Below are 14,768 nucleotides of genomic sequence, written 5' to 3' on the forward strand. Positions count from 1 at the left end.
TGGTTGGAGAAGCCTGCCTAAGGGGGTTGTTATCAGCACTTGCAGGTGTCTGATCCCTTGTTGGCGTTTGAACGCCAGAATTGGGTGCTGCATGGGCATTTAACGCTAGATTGCCACCCTTTTCTGGCGTTTGAATGCCAGAATTGGCCATCCCTTGGGCGTTTAATGCCAATTGTTTACCCTTTTCTGGCGTTTGAAAGCCAGAATCATTCCTCTCTGGGCTCTTACTGTCCTCAGAGGGATTTTGGACAGTGGTTTGGTCATCCTCTGTCAGTTGTTCCTTTCTTGGCTTTCCGCTGCCTTGAGTTGAGATATTCAATGTCTTCCCACTCATTAAATGAACAGCTTGGCACTCTTATGTTATTTGTTTAGATAGCTGCTATCTTGTCTGATCCAATTGTGCTTTCATATTCTTGTTAGTATTTTTAGTGTCTTGTAGCTTCTCTTTAAATTCTGCTAACCGTTTTGTTATAAGAAGCAATTGCTGATTGAATTCAACAACTTGTTCTGGAGGACTAAGTTCAGCGGATAGTGCTCTAGCCTCTTCTTTCATGGAGGACTCACTACTTAAGTACAGATGCTGATTGCTAGCAACTGTATCAATGAGCTCTTGAGCCTCTTCAATTGTCTTCTTCATGTGTATAGATCCACCAGCTGAGTGGTCTAGAGACATCTGGGCCTTTTCTGTAAGCCCGTAGTAGAAGATGTCTAACTGCACCCATTCTGAAAATATTTCAGAGGGGCATTTCCTTAGCATCTCTCTGTACCTCTCCCAGGCATTATAAAGAGATTCATTATCCTCTTGTTTAAAGCCTTGGATGTCCATCCTTAGCTGTGTCATACTTTTTGGAGGGAAATATTGATTCAGGAATTTGTCTGATAACTGTTTCCATGTTCTTATGCTTGCTGTGGGTTGGTTATTTAACCACCTCTTAGCTTGATCTTTTATAGCAAATGGAAACAGTAATAATCTGTAGACATCCTGATCTACTTCTTTATCACGTACTGTGTCAGTAATTTGTAAGAACTGTGCCAGAAACTCAGTAGGTTCTTCCTGTGGAAGACCGGAATACTGGCAATTTTGCTACACCATGATAATGAGCTGAGGATTTAGCTCAAAGTTGCTGGCTCTAATGGGGGGGTATACAAATACTACTCTCATATGAAGCAGTAGTAGGGTTAGCATATGACCCCAGAGCCCTTCTGGACTGTTCATTTCCACTTAGGTCCATGATGGAGAAAGGGAGATGATGTGGATTGTGAATAAAAATTTTATTCCCCCCTTTTTTTTGAAATTAACAAAATTAAAATAAAGTAAATAAAAAAATGATGCAAGTTTCGAAAATTAAGAAAAGAAAAAGAAATAAACGAAATTAGAAAACTAAATTAATTAATTAATTAAAAAGATTTAAAAATTTTTGGGTGAGGATTTTCGAAAAATTAAGAGAAAGAAAGTGGTTAGGAAGTTTTGAAAAAGATATGTCTTAAAATTAAAGATACTTGTAAGAAAATAAATAAAAGAAAAGATTTGAAAAAGATTTGATTTTAAGATTTGAGATTAGAAAAGATAAGATAAGTTAGGTAAGAGAAAATAAGTTTTTAAATTAAAAAGTTTTGGAAATTAAATTTTGAATTTTAAATTTTGAAATTTGAAATATGAAATTTGAATTTTGAATTTTGAATTTTAAATTTTAAATTTTGAATTTTGAATTTTGAAAAAGTCAACAATATAAGATAAAGATTTGAAAAAAGATTTAAATTTTGAAAAGGTTTGATTTTTAAAATTTTAAATTTAAATTTTGAAATTTGAATTTTGAATTTTGGAATTTAATTGAAATTTGAAATTTGAATTTGAAATAAGATAAGATAAGATTTTGAAAAAGATATGATTTTTGAAAAAGATTTGAATTTTGAAATTTAAAAGTAAGATAAGATAAGATAAAAATTTTAAAATAAAAATAAAAATTTTTAAATGTAAATTTCAAAAATTCAATTAAAATAGAGAGAAAATATATTTTTGAATTTAATGAGGAAAGAGAAAAACAATAAAATGACACCAAACTTAGAATTTTTAGATCAAAATAAAGAAAACAAACAAGAAAACTTTGAATGTCAAGATGAACACCAAGAACACTTTGAAGATCAAGATGAACACCAAGAATAAATTTTGGAAATCTTTAAGAAAATAGAAACACAAAGGACACCAAACTTAAAAATTTTTATACTTTGGACACTAATAATTCGAAAATGCACAAGGAAAACAAGGAAAGACACAAAACAAGAAAAACTAAAGATCAAACAAGAAAAATAAACAAGAACAACTTGAAGATCAAGAAAGAACAAGGAACATAAAACTCGAAAATATGAAGAATAAAAAGAACATACAATTCGAAAAATTGAAGGAAAATAAAAATATTCAATTGACACCAAACTTAAAACATGAAACTAAACTCAAACATAAGACTCAATTATCAGTTTATTGGTTTTTATCTATTTATTAAAAATTTTAGAAAAAAAATCTAGAAAAAGAAAACAAGGATTTTAAAATTTTAACAAAAAAACAATAATAGAAGACTCAATTTTAGTGACTCTAAACCAAAAAAAGATAAATTTTTTCTAATCTAAGCAACAAGATGAACTGTCAGTTGTCCAAACTCGAACAATCCCCGGCAACGGCGCCAAAAACTTGGTGCACGAAATTGTGATCACACTTTTCACAACTCTGCACAACTAACCAGCAAGTGCACTGGGTCGTCCAAATAATACCTTACGTGAGTGAGAGTCGATCCCACGGAGATTGTCGGCTTGAAGCACGCTATTGTTATCTTGTAAATCTTAGTAAGGAGACTAATGATAAAAATGGTTTTGTTATGAAAATTAAATAGCATGAATTAAATGATACTTGTGATTCAGTAATGAGGAACAGGTTGAGCTTTCGGAGATGCTCTGTCGTCTGAATCTCTGCTTTCCTATTGTCTTCTTCTCCAAACACGCATGGCTTCCTTCAATGGCAGGCTGTATGATCCTCTCGGATGAAAAATACCAGGCACGGTCTCTGCACGGCTAATCAACTATTGGATTTCTCGTCTCGAATGACAAATACCAGGTACAGCTACCACACAGCTAATCATCTGTTGGTTCTCACTAGCGTCGGAATAGGATCCCTCTATCCTTTTGCACACTGTCACTGCGCCCAACATTCGTGAGTTTGAAGCTCGTCACAGTCATCCCTTTCCAGATCCTACTCAAAATACCACAGACAAGGTTTGGACTTTCCGGATCCCAGGAATGCTGCCAATTGGTTCTAGCCTATTGATAAACCACTTATTTATGGTTTATCTTGTGCTCATTTGAGTGATTTTTATCAAGTCCTTACCCACTTATTCATACTATTCGCATGTTTTACAATTTTCTTCCTGATTTTGTGCTATGATTGAAAACATGCTTCTTTGGGCTTTAAATTGCTAATTATTAATCCTCTCTTATTACCATTCGATGCCGTGATATGTGTGTTAAGTGTTTTCACCTATACCACGAAGGTTCTGATCTCACAGACTCGGTACGTAGATTAGAGACCCAAGAGATACGCACTCAAGCTGTCGCCCAATGACTACGTTGAGCTCAGGTAGAACGGGAGTGGTTGTCAGGCACGCGTTCATAGATGTGAGAATGATGATGAGTGTCACGGATCATCATCTTCTCCAAGCAGGTTGAAGTACGAGTGAGTATCTTAGAATAGAATCAAGCGTGATTGAATAGTAGAAAACAATAGTAATTGCATTAATCCATTGAAACACAGCAGAGCTCCTCACCCCCACCTATGGGGTTTAGAGACTCATGCCGTAGAAGATACAATATGGAATAAAAAATGTCATGAGTTGCTAAATGAATCTCTAAAAGTAGTTTTTATACTAAACTAGTAACTTAGGTTTACAGAAAATGAGTAACTAAGTGCAGATAGTGTAGAAATCCACTTTCGAGACCCACGTGGTGAGTGTTTGGGCTGAGCTTTCAAGCTTTCACGTGCATATGCCTCAAGTTGGAGTTAAACGCCACCCTGGGTGCCAAAATGCTCGTTTAACACCAAGAATTATGCCAGTTCTGGCGTTTTACGCCAGATAGTTTTTGGCTGGCATTTAACGCCAGTTTGGGCCATCAAATCTCGAGAAAATTATGGATTATTATATATTACTGAAAATCCCAAGATGTCTACTTTCCAACGCAACTGAGAGGGCGCCAATTGGGTCAAAATCCAACAGCATCTGCAGTCCTTTCTTAGCCTCTGAATCAGATTTTTGCTCAGGTCCCTCAATTTCAACCAGAAAATAACTGAAATTACTGAAAAACACACAAACTCATAGTAATGTCCAAAAATGTGATTTTTGCATAAAAACTAATAAAAATATAATAAAAACTAATTAAAACATACTAAAAACTACCTAAAAATAATGCCAAAAAGCGTATAAATTATCCGCTCATCACATAGCAAATTTCATTTTATTTTTGTATCTCGATTGATAAAGAGAAATTTATTTTTGCGTTTTGCTTGGGAAATAATTAGAGTATGCATATATATGATGTGTAGCTTTAGAAAATGATATGATGCTCATTTACTCTTTCTCACGTTCTGTTTTCCCTCTATTTACTCATTGAATGAAAAATTGCAGGTTGTTAAAAATGTTGCTTCTCAATCATTGGAAGTGAAGAAGCTCATGTACTTGTACCTCCTTCATTATGCTGAAAAGTATGTACATGTAATCAGCCTATAACTCCGATGTTTATAGCATATTTGGATGGTCGCTTACCTTTTTGTCATTCTATTTCTTCTCAGGGTTTATTTAGTGAGGGCTGTATTTGTTGTTTATGTCTTATGAATCGTTTAAATGTAATTATTAGTCTTCTGCACATTTGATCATTATACTAGAAAAATGTCCTATTGACCCTCAAGTAGTTATACCCCAGTTTCATGAGCTGTAGTATTATAGAATGTTAAATTTTGTTAGATAATGAATTATTGTTATGAGGCCATCATTCTCTTGTTTTTTCTGTTTCATTCTTTATGTGTCCAAATGAAAAATAGCTATCAATTAATTGTTTCCAGAAGGACCTAGGGGACATAAATCTATTGGTCCGGGCATGGGCACTTCATGCCATGGCAGGAATTCGCCTTCATGTAATTGCACCTCTTGTTCTTGTTGCGGTGGGAAAATGTGTTTAATCAGGTCAGGTTCTGAAAGTGGACTGAGGATTTTTCAATATGAGAGGCATGTTATTTTACTCATAATGTGTTGTTTCATAACAGGATATAACTAATCAAGTCGCTGCTTATATGAGGGATCGCAGTAGAATGATCAAACAGATGCGGTTGAGAAAATCTGCCAGTAGAATTTTTTGAGACAGTTGATCCTAATTCATCTTGTAAAACATTTTGTGGCTGAAAATCTTCACATATAGCTCTTTTGCTGCCAGTGTTTTTAATTTCCTGGCTGAATATTATGCCCTTAAACTCTGTTCTTTAATAGTGTACGTCAAATACCTCATTTTCTGTTATTTCTCTTTTATAGAGACAGCATTTTATGCATTGAAGAGAATGCAAAAAAAGAAACGAAAAATTGTTGATCGCCGTGCCTCAAAAAGCCGCAAGATAAGGTATCAAGAGACTGCCAATACTTTTGAGTTTCTTTCCCTGGGTGTTTCTTTCATCATATTAACTGAACAAGCTTTTGAATGATTTGATGTTGAAGGTATAATGCTCATGAAAAGATAGTAAACTTTATGGCCCCTCAACCGATGAATCTTCCTCCTAAGGATCCAAAGTTATTTGAGAATTTGTTCGGATTGAAGACTCAAAGATCATCTACTGCAGCCTCATAATCATGGTTGGCAAACAGAAACATATGTTGTATCAATTTTCCAACACTACCAAAGGAAATTTAATTTCTTGCCCGTGCAGGCCAAAATTTTGCTCTATGTACTCCATATCTATTCAGGATAGATGTGCCTAAGAGATTTTGATTAATTTAAGCTAGCTTATGTTGTTTTCGACGTCCACACATTTAAGAAGGAACAACATTACATAGCCATAGAAATCTACATTTTTGAATAAATATACATTATTGTGAAATATTAAACAAAAAATTATTTGTTTAACACGGTAAAAACGACGGTTAAAACTACATTTCTAAACGATAAAAAATGTCACTTCATACGGTAAAAATGGCGGTTTGTAATTGCCATTTTAAACAACATGAAAAGTCATTTTAACACAGTAAAAACGGCGGTTTTAAACGTCGTTTTAACCAATAAAAATACCACTGTCAGGGTAAAAATGGCAGTTTAAAATGCCATTTTAACCAACCAAAAATGCCGTTTCAACTTGGTAAAAATGGCGGTTTCAAACTCCATTTTAACCAACCAAAAATGCCGTTTTACCCTTGAAATAACGGTGGTTTGAACCTCCGTTTTAACCAACCAAAGAACCACCGTTTTACTTGGAAATAACGGCAGTTCAAACCGCCGTTTTAACCCAGAAAATTGTGGCGGTTTTCTGAAAACCACCGTAATAACCAGAATGGCACCCATAATTACGTCACTTCCTAAAACCGCCGTTCTTGGTAATAATGGCGGTTCAAACCGCCGTAAATACCCAAAAAAACCGCCGTTTTAACCAAAAGTTTTTGTAGTGTAGGATTAGGTGGACACTCAAGCTAATCAAAGAACTAATTCTTTAAGTCCACTTAACCATATTTCATCCTACTTAAACCCTAGCCCCATTACAACCCTCCAAAGACCTCATGATATTTGTTATTCATGCATTAAATACTAGTTGATTGTTAGATGACTTGCAAATCTTTGAAAAGCATGATAAAAGGAGAATTGAGTGGTTGAACCCTAAACACTGAGCGAATTGAGTGGATACACATCCGGTGAGGGGTTCAATCGCTCAATTCCATGTTCTTAAGCCTCATATTGTATCTTCTTGCAAGTTGTTTAATTGGATAGTTTTTGATAAGTTCAATTCAATTCTTTGGACATCGATCTTAGTGCATGAACTCTTAGCATTGGCCCTAAAGTTTTCTTGTGATGGATTGGAATTTCATGGTTTGTTTCTACCAACTCTCATGATAGTACATATTGGCGATTGGCCATAGGATAGTTGCATGCATTTAAGTAGTATATAGCATAAGTCATTTTCCCTTTCATCTATCTCCTTTACGTGTGTTTAGCATGAGGACATGCTAGTGTTTAAGTGTGGGAGAATTGATGAATCCATATTTGATGATGATTTTTGGTTAGAATTGAATGGATTTTCATCACATAAACTTGCACTTATTCCCTTGAATAGCATGCTTTTGAACTTTCCTCCCAAATTGCGCTTGATTATGAAGATATGCTCTTTTATGCCTAATTTAATCTATTTTATTCTATTTGCCTTCCATTTGATGCCTTGATGTTGTTTTTGAGTGATTTCAGGTGTATAAGGTAGGAATGGGTTGGAGAAAATGGAAGAAGAGCATGCAAAATGGAGGAAACATGAAGATTCAAAGGAGATGAGTTCAGAGACGTGTGCGTGCGCACAGCAACTTGTGCGTACGCACAGCTACCCAATCAGAGCACATGGATCATTACGAGGGCGTCGCGCATCCAACCAGGCATCGCCTAGTGTGCATGCGCACAGCTACTTGTGCGTACGCATAGGAAGGGATTTTCGCAAAGTGTGCGGACACACGCATCTGTGCATCCACACGGGTGTCCGCGCATGACTTCATTAAAATGGCACATGACTCGCGATTTGGAGGCTTTGGCGGCCCATTTCTGAAGTCTTTTAGCTCATATTGGAAGGGAAATGAAGGTGGAGAACAGAGCATATCATTAGTATAGTTTAGGAGTAGCAGTAGGAAGCTTTTAGTTTAGTTTTTCTCTAAATTTTTCATCATCTCTATTAGGGTTTATATTAGGATTTTACATTCAAGTGCCATTTCCATTTTTGATCTTGGATTTTGCTAGCTTTCATTGTAAGTATTCTCTTGTTATTACTCTTTATAGTTACATTGCTCTTACTCTTTCTTCTAATTCAAGTTATATTTCAATTTTACTTCTCTCTTGCAATTTCAATTTTTTGTTGATGAATTTGATGTTTGATGTTTGTTTCATGCTTTCTTGTGTTATTCTTGTTGATTGAGATCAATTGTTGCTTTTAGTTTCAAGCCTTTTCTCATTTTTCCCATGTTTAAGGTTTTTGCCCACCAAGTGTTTGACAAAATGTCAAACATGGTTTTAGGCTAAATTTTTTGCTCTTAGCTTGGATAAAGTGAGCAATTGGGTTCCTAGAGTGGAATGTCCAACATTTAGTGTCAATTCTTGGATTGTTAATTGTTCTTGTTTCCACTAACGCTAATTTATTGCTAAGGCAATTAGCAAGCAATTTAGGATTTGGGGGTTAAGAACACTTATGCTCATTTAACTTACTTTCCGATGTGAGGGTTGATCAAGTGAGACTAATCCATCATAATTGTCATAGTTGTGGTTCCAACAAGGAAAGGAGCCTTAGCTCACTTCAAGCCAAGACTCTTTTTGATGCTTTCAATCTTTCATACACTTCTATGTTAATCTCATTCATACTTTACTTGTGTATATTACATAGTCGGTTCTTTAATTTCTTCATTAGTTCAATCATTACAATGCATGTTCTTTTATTGCTTTATATGTTCATTTTTTTATTGACAACCCTTTGATCACTACAACCGGAATTGCACACTCATTGTTCTCAAGTGCTCCTTGGGAGACGACCCGGGAGTCAAATACTCTCGGTTTTGAATTAGTTTTGAATTGTGACATATCTTTTGAATTTTCAATTTGATCGATGATCGATTGTTGGGTTTGGTCTATGCTTGCAACGTCAATCCTATTTTTAGTGTAAAAATCCAAACCCGTGCTCTCGATCGCTCCATCAGTCGTGCTAAAAGTGTGACCATAGATTAGGTTATGGTCACGGTTTTAATAAATAGGTAACCATAAAGTAATCTATTGTCACGGTAAAAAAATGTGGTCTAAAGTGCCAGAATTTGATCACTGCAACAGTGACCATGAAAACCGTGACCATAGATAAAAAAAACTGTGATCATAGGTCTATAGCCACGACAGAATAGGCCACAGTAAAAAAACCGTATCTATAGTTCAAAAACCGTGACCATAGACCTATAATCACGCTTTTCACTAACTATGGTCACGGTTTTTTATCAAAATCATATATATTTTTTTTAGTGTTTTGAGATGAAGATTTTTATCTATAAATTACTTTATATTTAATTTTCTTCTCATCAAAACAATTTTACAAAACCACATTTATTCAAATCCAAATTGACAAATGCTAAATTTGCAAATTAATTAAGTTTTAGTGTTAGTGGTAACGAGGGCCTAACGGGATTCAAAACTCACTATTGAACGGAAATTCATTTAGGCAATTATTGGAAGATTTAGCTATGTCTTACTGTCATAAACATATAATGAAGAAAATGTTGAATTGATAAAAAGCTCATACACACTTTACAAATATTTTCTATTAGCTTTTTAGTGCAAGTAGCAACACTTTTTTCTCCAAGAAACTCTCCAAAATGAATATCTTACCTTCATTATTATTATTGTTGTTGTTCCTGCTTCTTTTGTATCGACATACAAATTTTTTTCTTTGATAAAAATGTCAACTATAATAAAGTTAAATCATTATTATCTCCTCACTAATCTAATCTCAATGACGTCAAATCTAGAATAAATATCATGATAAGGTTCTTAAACAATAATTGAGCACAAAACTCTCTCTAGAATGTCATTATAGTAGTTGAAAATTCCAAGCTCAGAGTTTATTTTCACAAAAGAAAATAAGATTGTAGAACCTAGATGCTATTAGCAAACAAAGAGCATAGTAGAGATCAGCATAAACTCCTTAGCGGTTTTTTATATGATTTATATGCGGTCCTAAATCCCCTTTTTTAATGATTCCAATTTCAAAAATGGTCGAACTTTGACCAATTGACCATTCTTACTCTAATAATGATAATGATGCTTTTTTTTCTATATCTCGCCCCATTTAGAGGGTTAGTAACTAGTTCACTGTTTCGAATTAAAATTTGACTTGATGAGAATGTTAATAACTTAGACGTCCTGATTCTGATATATGGTAGATAGCTAGTTATTAGTACTGAAGCTAAGTTATTTCCAACTTTACGGAAGAACTCTAATAAAGCATGGCATGAAGACGATCGATGCACATGATTCCGCTCAAATGAAGCTGAGCTGAACCTTAAGGCTCTGAATTGATAATGTAAGTGTGTAACAGAGTCCCAGGAAAAGGACGGTTGGGGACCTTATTTCGAAAAGTTACATCCATAATATTATACTAATAAACTAGCTAGCTAGCTAGCTATAGTACTGTAATTAAGATTAGATTTCTTCAATTATTTGTTGCTATAAATGTAGGAGTAATTCAATTCCAAAAACCAACCAAAGTGGAAGTTCAAATTCAGAATGTATGAGAGAGAGGGAGAGAGCTAGAAACTAAATCCATGGAGTGTATTAGTACTTAGTAGTAGTTTATTTACTACTAATTAAATTTGTGAGGCGTTAGCATTGAATGATTAGCAAAAGTCAAAAAGGCGTAATGTAAGACACTATTACACGCGTCAGCAAGACAAACCCGGCTGTCTTCCATTCCTCCTCACGCTTTATGCCAAATGTCATTATTTCATTCGTCGAAGTAAAACATCATATTCTATACTTTTTTTTTGTGAGTAGTTAGGGCTTAGGCCCTTCCTCCCAAACACTCCAACCCCCTCCTACACACTGTACTGAACAAAGACACAGAACGAAGCAGCATTGTTCTTGAAAAAGCTAAAGTCTGAGAGAAGAGAGAGAGAGAGATAACATAACAATAACAATAACACACTAAATACCATTTTTCGTTACACTAAGTAAAGAGAGAGAATGTGTATGTGTTGATCTGAATACAATACCACACGCATACACCATATTGTACAGAGAGAGAGAGAGAAAGAGAGAGAGAGATGGGACCATTGTCCTGCGCTTAAAATTTAAGCTTTTTCGTGGACGACAGGATCCGACTCTGCCGCATAATTCCTCCCTCTTCCTTCTTCTTCTTCTCCTCTCTCACTCTCTCTCTCTCTCTTTCTTTCAGCTTCATCATCTTCTTATAATTAACTTATTTTACCGTCAAAAAACGAAATAATAAACCTCTTCAATATTCCTTCTTCTCCCAATGGAAATGGAGGATCATCATCATCAACACCAACAGTATGGCGGCATCACTGATCTGAGGCAGCTTGTGAGTAACAACGGACCCCGTTCAACACATTTTCCTACTTCCATACCGCCACAGCCCACGGCGGAGCTCTTCCCGGGCCACCCAAACCTCGCGGCTGCGCATCAGCAGCAGCACTACGAGCTGATGATGTTTGGGCGCCAAGTAGCTGACTTAATGCCTCGCTGTCTCCACGACTTTGCTGACGCCAGCAATAATAACACAAGCAGCATCGGTGTTGCCACTGCCACTACTCCCACCACAACCACAAGCGCTTCAACTCCTCCTCTTAGTGGGTTGGGCGGCGCTGAGGCTGTAGGATGCTTAGGTGGAGACGCATCCACTGGAAGATGGCCTAGACAAGAGACTCTTACTCTTCTTGAGATCAGATCTCGCCTTGACCCCAAATTCAAAGAAGCTAATCAGAAAGGTCCCCTCTGGGATGAAGTTTCTAGGTATCAATTTTACTTCTTTTTCAACTTCTTTCTTCTTCTAATGATAATTGCCTCTTTCATTATATATATATATATATATATATTGGGTTTAATAATTTAATAATTCAAATTATACAAGACAGTAACGAGAAGAGAAGCTATGGTTTTGATTTTGGGATGAGTGTGGTTTCTACATTTGTAGCAGTTTGCAAAATGTGTGTGAAGGTTCTCTTTCATTGATGGGAAAAGACTATACACATAAAGTAGTATTAGTGTTAGTAGTAGTAGTCGTCGTCATGATCTCTATCTTCTCTACTGAATTTTATCGATTATTGATGGCGTACTTGAGATGCATTTACGTTTATATACCAAGATTAGTACGATTCTACCACTGTCCCCTTTTCCTTTTTGAAAATTTGTACCCTCTTTTAAGTGTATGCGTGTTAATTTCCCTTTTTTCTTATTATTTATCAAAAATTCATTGGACTTTTGGGAGCATTTGGATTGCCACCTATACTAATCCCAATTCTAATTCTGTCATTGTGAAATGACATGAAGCGGAGGCTCTTCCTTCGAAACTAACTTCCGTAGTTGTGATTTTGCTATAACTAGCCATCAATATGAATGGCATAACATGGCGTTGTTATTAATTGTTATTATTATTCAATGCTCTCCGATTACTAGGGCTATGTGTCATACACTATGCAATGACCTCATCAATACTCAGACTTGTTTTCTTTATTTTTTTTATTATTATTGGCCTATTTTTTTTTTCTTCTTCTTGCTATTCTTGTTCTTCAGGATCATGTCTGAAGAGCATGGATACCAAAGGAGTGGGAAAAAGTGCAGGGAGAAGTTTGAGAATCTGTACAAGTATTACAAGAAGACAAAGGAGGGAAAAGCTGGAAGACAAGACGGGAAGCATTACCGATTCTTTCGCCAACTCGAAGCCTTATACGGTGAAAGCAACAGTAACAACAGCAACGCTGCCTCAGCACAAGAAACCAATTTTGGTGGTAGCAACACCCTCCATTACCAAAACAATCCTCATGCTTTCAATTCCCAACATCAGATGAATAACCAAGAAATGCTGCTTCTTGGTTCCCAGAACAGCCTAAGCCTCACCAACTCCACTGAGTTTGAAACCTCTTCTTCGGATGATGATGATCACAATAGCACTGGGGGAGTGAAGGGGAACGATGAGTCCATGGAGAAGAGGAGGAAGAAGAGAGGAGGGAGCAAGAGCTGGAAGGTGAAGATAAAAGACTTCATTGACTTGCAAATGAGGAAGCTTGTGCAGAAGCAAGAAGAGTGGCTTGACAAGCTTATGAAGACGCTGGAACAGAAGGAGAAAGAGAGGGTTCTGAGAGAGGAAGAGTGGAGGAGACAAGAGGCAGCCAGGTTGGAGAGGGAGCACAAGTTTTGGGCCAAAGAGAGAGCATGGATTGAAGCAAGGGATGCTGCTTTAATGGAGGCCTTGCACAAGCTGACAGGAACTGATCAGGTAAAGTCTCATCATCATCATCATGATGGGATAATAACTGGTTCCGCAATGCAAAATAAGGACCATAACGAAGATGATGAAAACTGGCAAGAATGTGAGATATCAAGGCTTGTTCAGTTGAGAGCTGAGATGATGGAAACAAGTTTTAGGCATGGTGGTGATGGTTGTTCAGAAGAGGCTTTGTGGGAACAGATAGCAACAAAAATGGCATGTTTTGGGTATGAAAAGAGTCCAGTAAAGTTGAAAGAGAAATGGGAAACAATCAGCAAAGAAAACAACAAGAAGAAGCGGAAGGAGAATAACTCAAACTCAGTACGAAGTAGTAGTTCTTGTTTTTACATTGAAAACAATAACAATGACCATTATTCTTCTTCTTCTTCTCTATATAACAACAACAACAACAACCAAAGTGGTGGTGGATACTGTGATATCAACAATGATCAAAGGCGGCAACAACAATCACCTTCGAATTCCAACGCTAATGCATCAGTTCATCAAGCTGAGAACTGTTTCCCATTCTTGATGAGTTGTGAGGGAGGAACTTTGTGGGACAACTACAGCTTAAAGGTTAATAAACCAAATCAAAATCAGTAGGTTAATCAACTCCCTCGTAAGAGGCACCGATTAAGATTTCACAGACTTCTTCTTATTTCCTTTTTTTTTTAAATCTGAGATGGTTTAATTTCATTCCATCGCATTATGTAAGCAAAGAACTAACTACTGAGGGTTTTTGTGTATAGGGATTAATGAATGATGATTAGGATGGTCAATCTTAATTATTAATGTATTTATTAATTATTAGGAGGAAAAATAATATGTTCAAGCTTACACAAGTTTCATATGGGAGACATATGTTGGCAAAATCTCACTGATGAAGTCTTAGGACGATGTGCCACAAATTCTTCAGGTAAGTCTCTCTCTCGTGCCAGATTTTCTTCTGTGCCTGCAAATAATGTCTTGCAACTTCAAACTGATCACTGTTTTTGGCACTCCTCATCCCATCTCTTGGCTTTTTATTATTATTATTATTGATGTAATTTCGGAATATTTAACAGTGGTGGTAGATTTTGGTGTGTGTACCGAAGGGGTGTATTTAAGGTAGCAATATCTTGAACTTTGGTTCTTTGTTCAATATTTTTATGAACGAGAATATAGATTGATGTTATTGGATATATTATTTAAGCATTGGGCCTGGTTAAAAAGTTTTTTAAATTATATATGAAGGATCTTTGTGAATTAAAGGACAAGCATTTTCTGTATATTGATGGACATTACTACAGTACTACTACTTATATTGGACTAGCAACGCTTCATAGTTTTTCTATTTCTCTTTCGGTTTCTTTGTCCTCTCTTCGTTTGGTTTCATTTCCCAACTCAATATGCTTGTACACGAATTTCCTTTTTGTAGAAACTCAGTAATTTAATATAAATTACCACTTCAAGAAAAAATACATGAGAATGGTTGGTTGAAGAAACTATTACCATTAGACCAGTATTACAACTTTCGGTAAAGGTA

At 35.8% G+C, this 14,768-nt stretch overlaps 1 protein-coding gene across 1 annotated transcript; it reads left to right on the forward strand.

Moving 5' to 3' along the window:
- Positions 1-10,793: 10,793 nt before the first annotated feature.
- On the forward strand, positions 10,794-14,089 carry PTL (Duplicated homeodomain-like superfamily protein). The gene is made up of 2 exons (XM_021104541.2): positions 10,794-11,769; positions 12,550-14,089. Exons 1-2 carry the CDS (start codon positions 11,273-11,275, stop codon positions 13,844-13,846), a joined length of 1,794 nt encoding a protein of 597 aa, XP_020960200.2. The 5' UTR covers positions 10,794-11,272; the 3' UTR covers positions 13,847-14,089.
- Positions 14,090-14,768: the final 679 nt, after the last annotated feature.

This window comes from Arachis ipaensis, chromosome B6 (assembly GCF_059453495.1).
Source record: "Arachis ipaensis isolate K30076 ecotype BB chromosome B6, ASM5945349v1, whole genome shotgun sequence".
Lineage (NCBI taxonomy): Eukaryota > Viridiplantae > Streptophyta > Magnoliopsida > Fabales > Fabaceae > Arachis > Arachis ipaensis.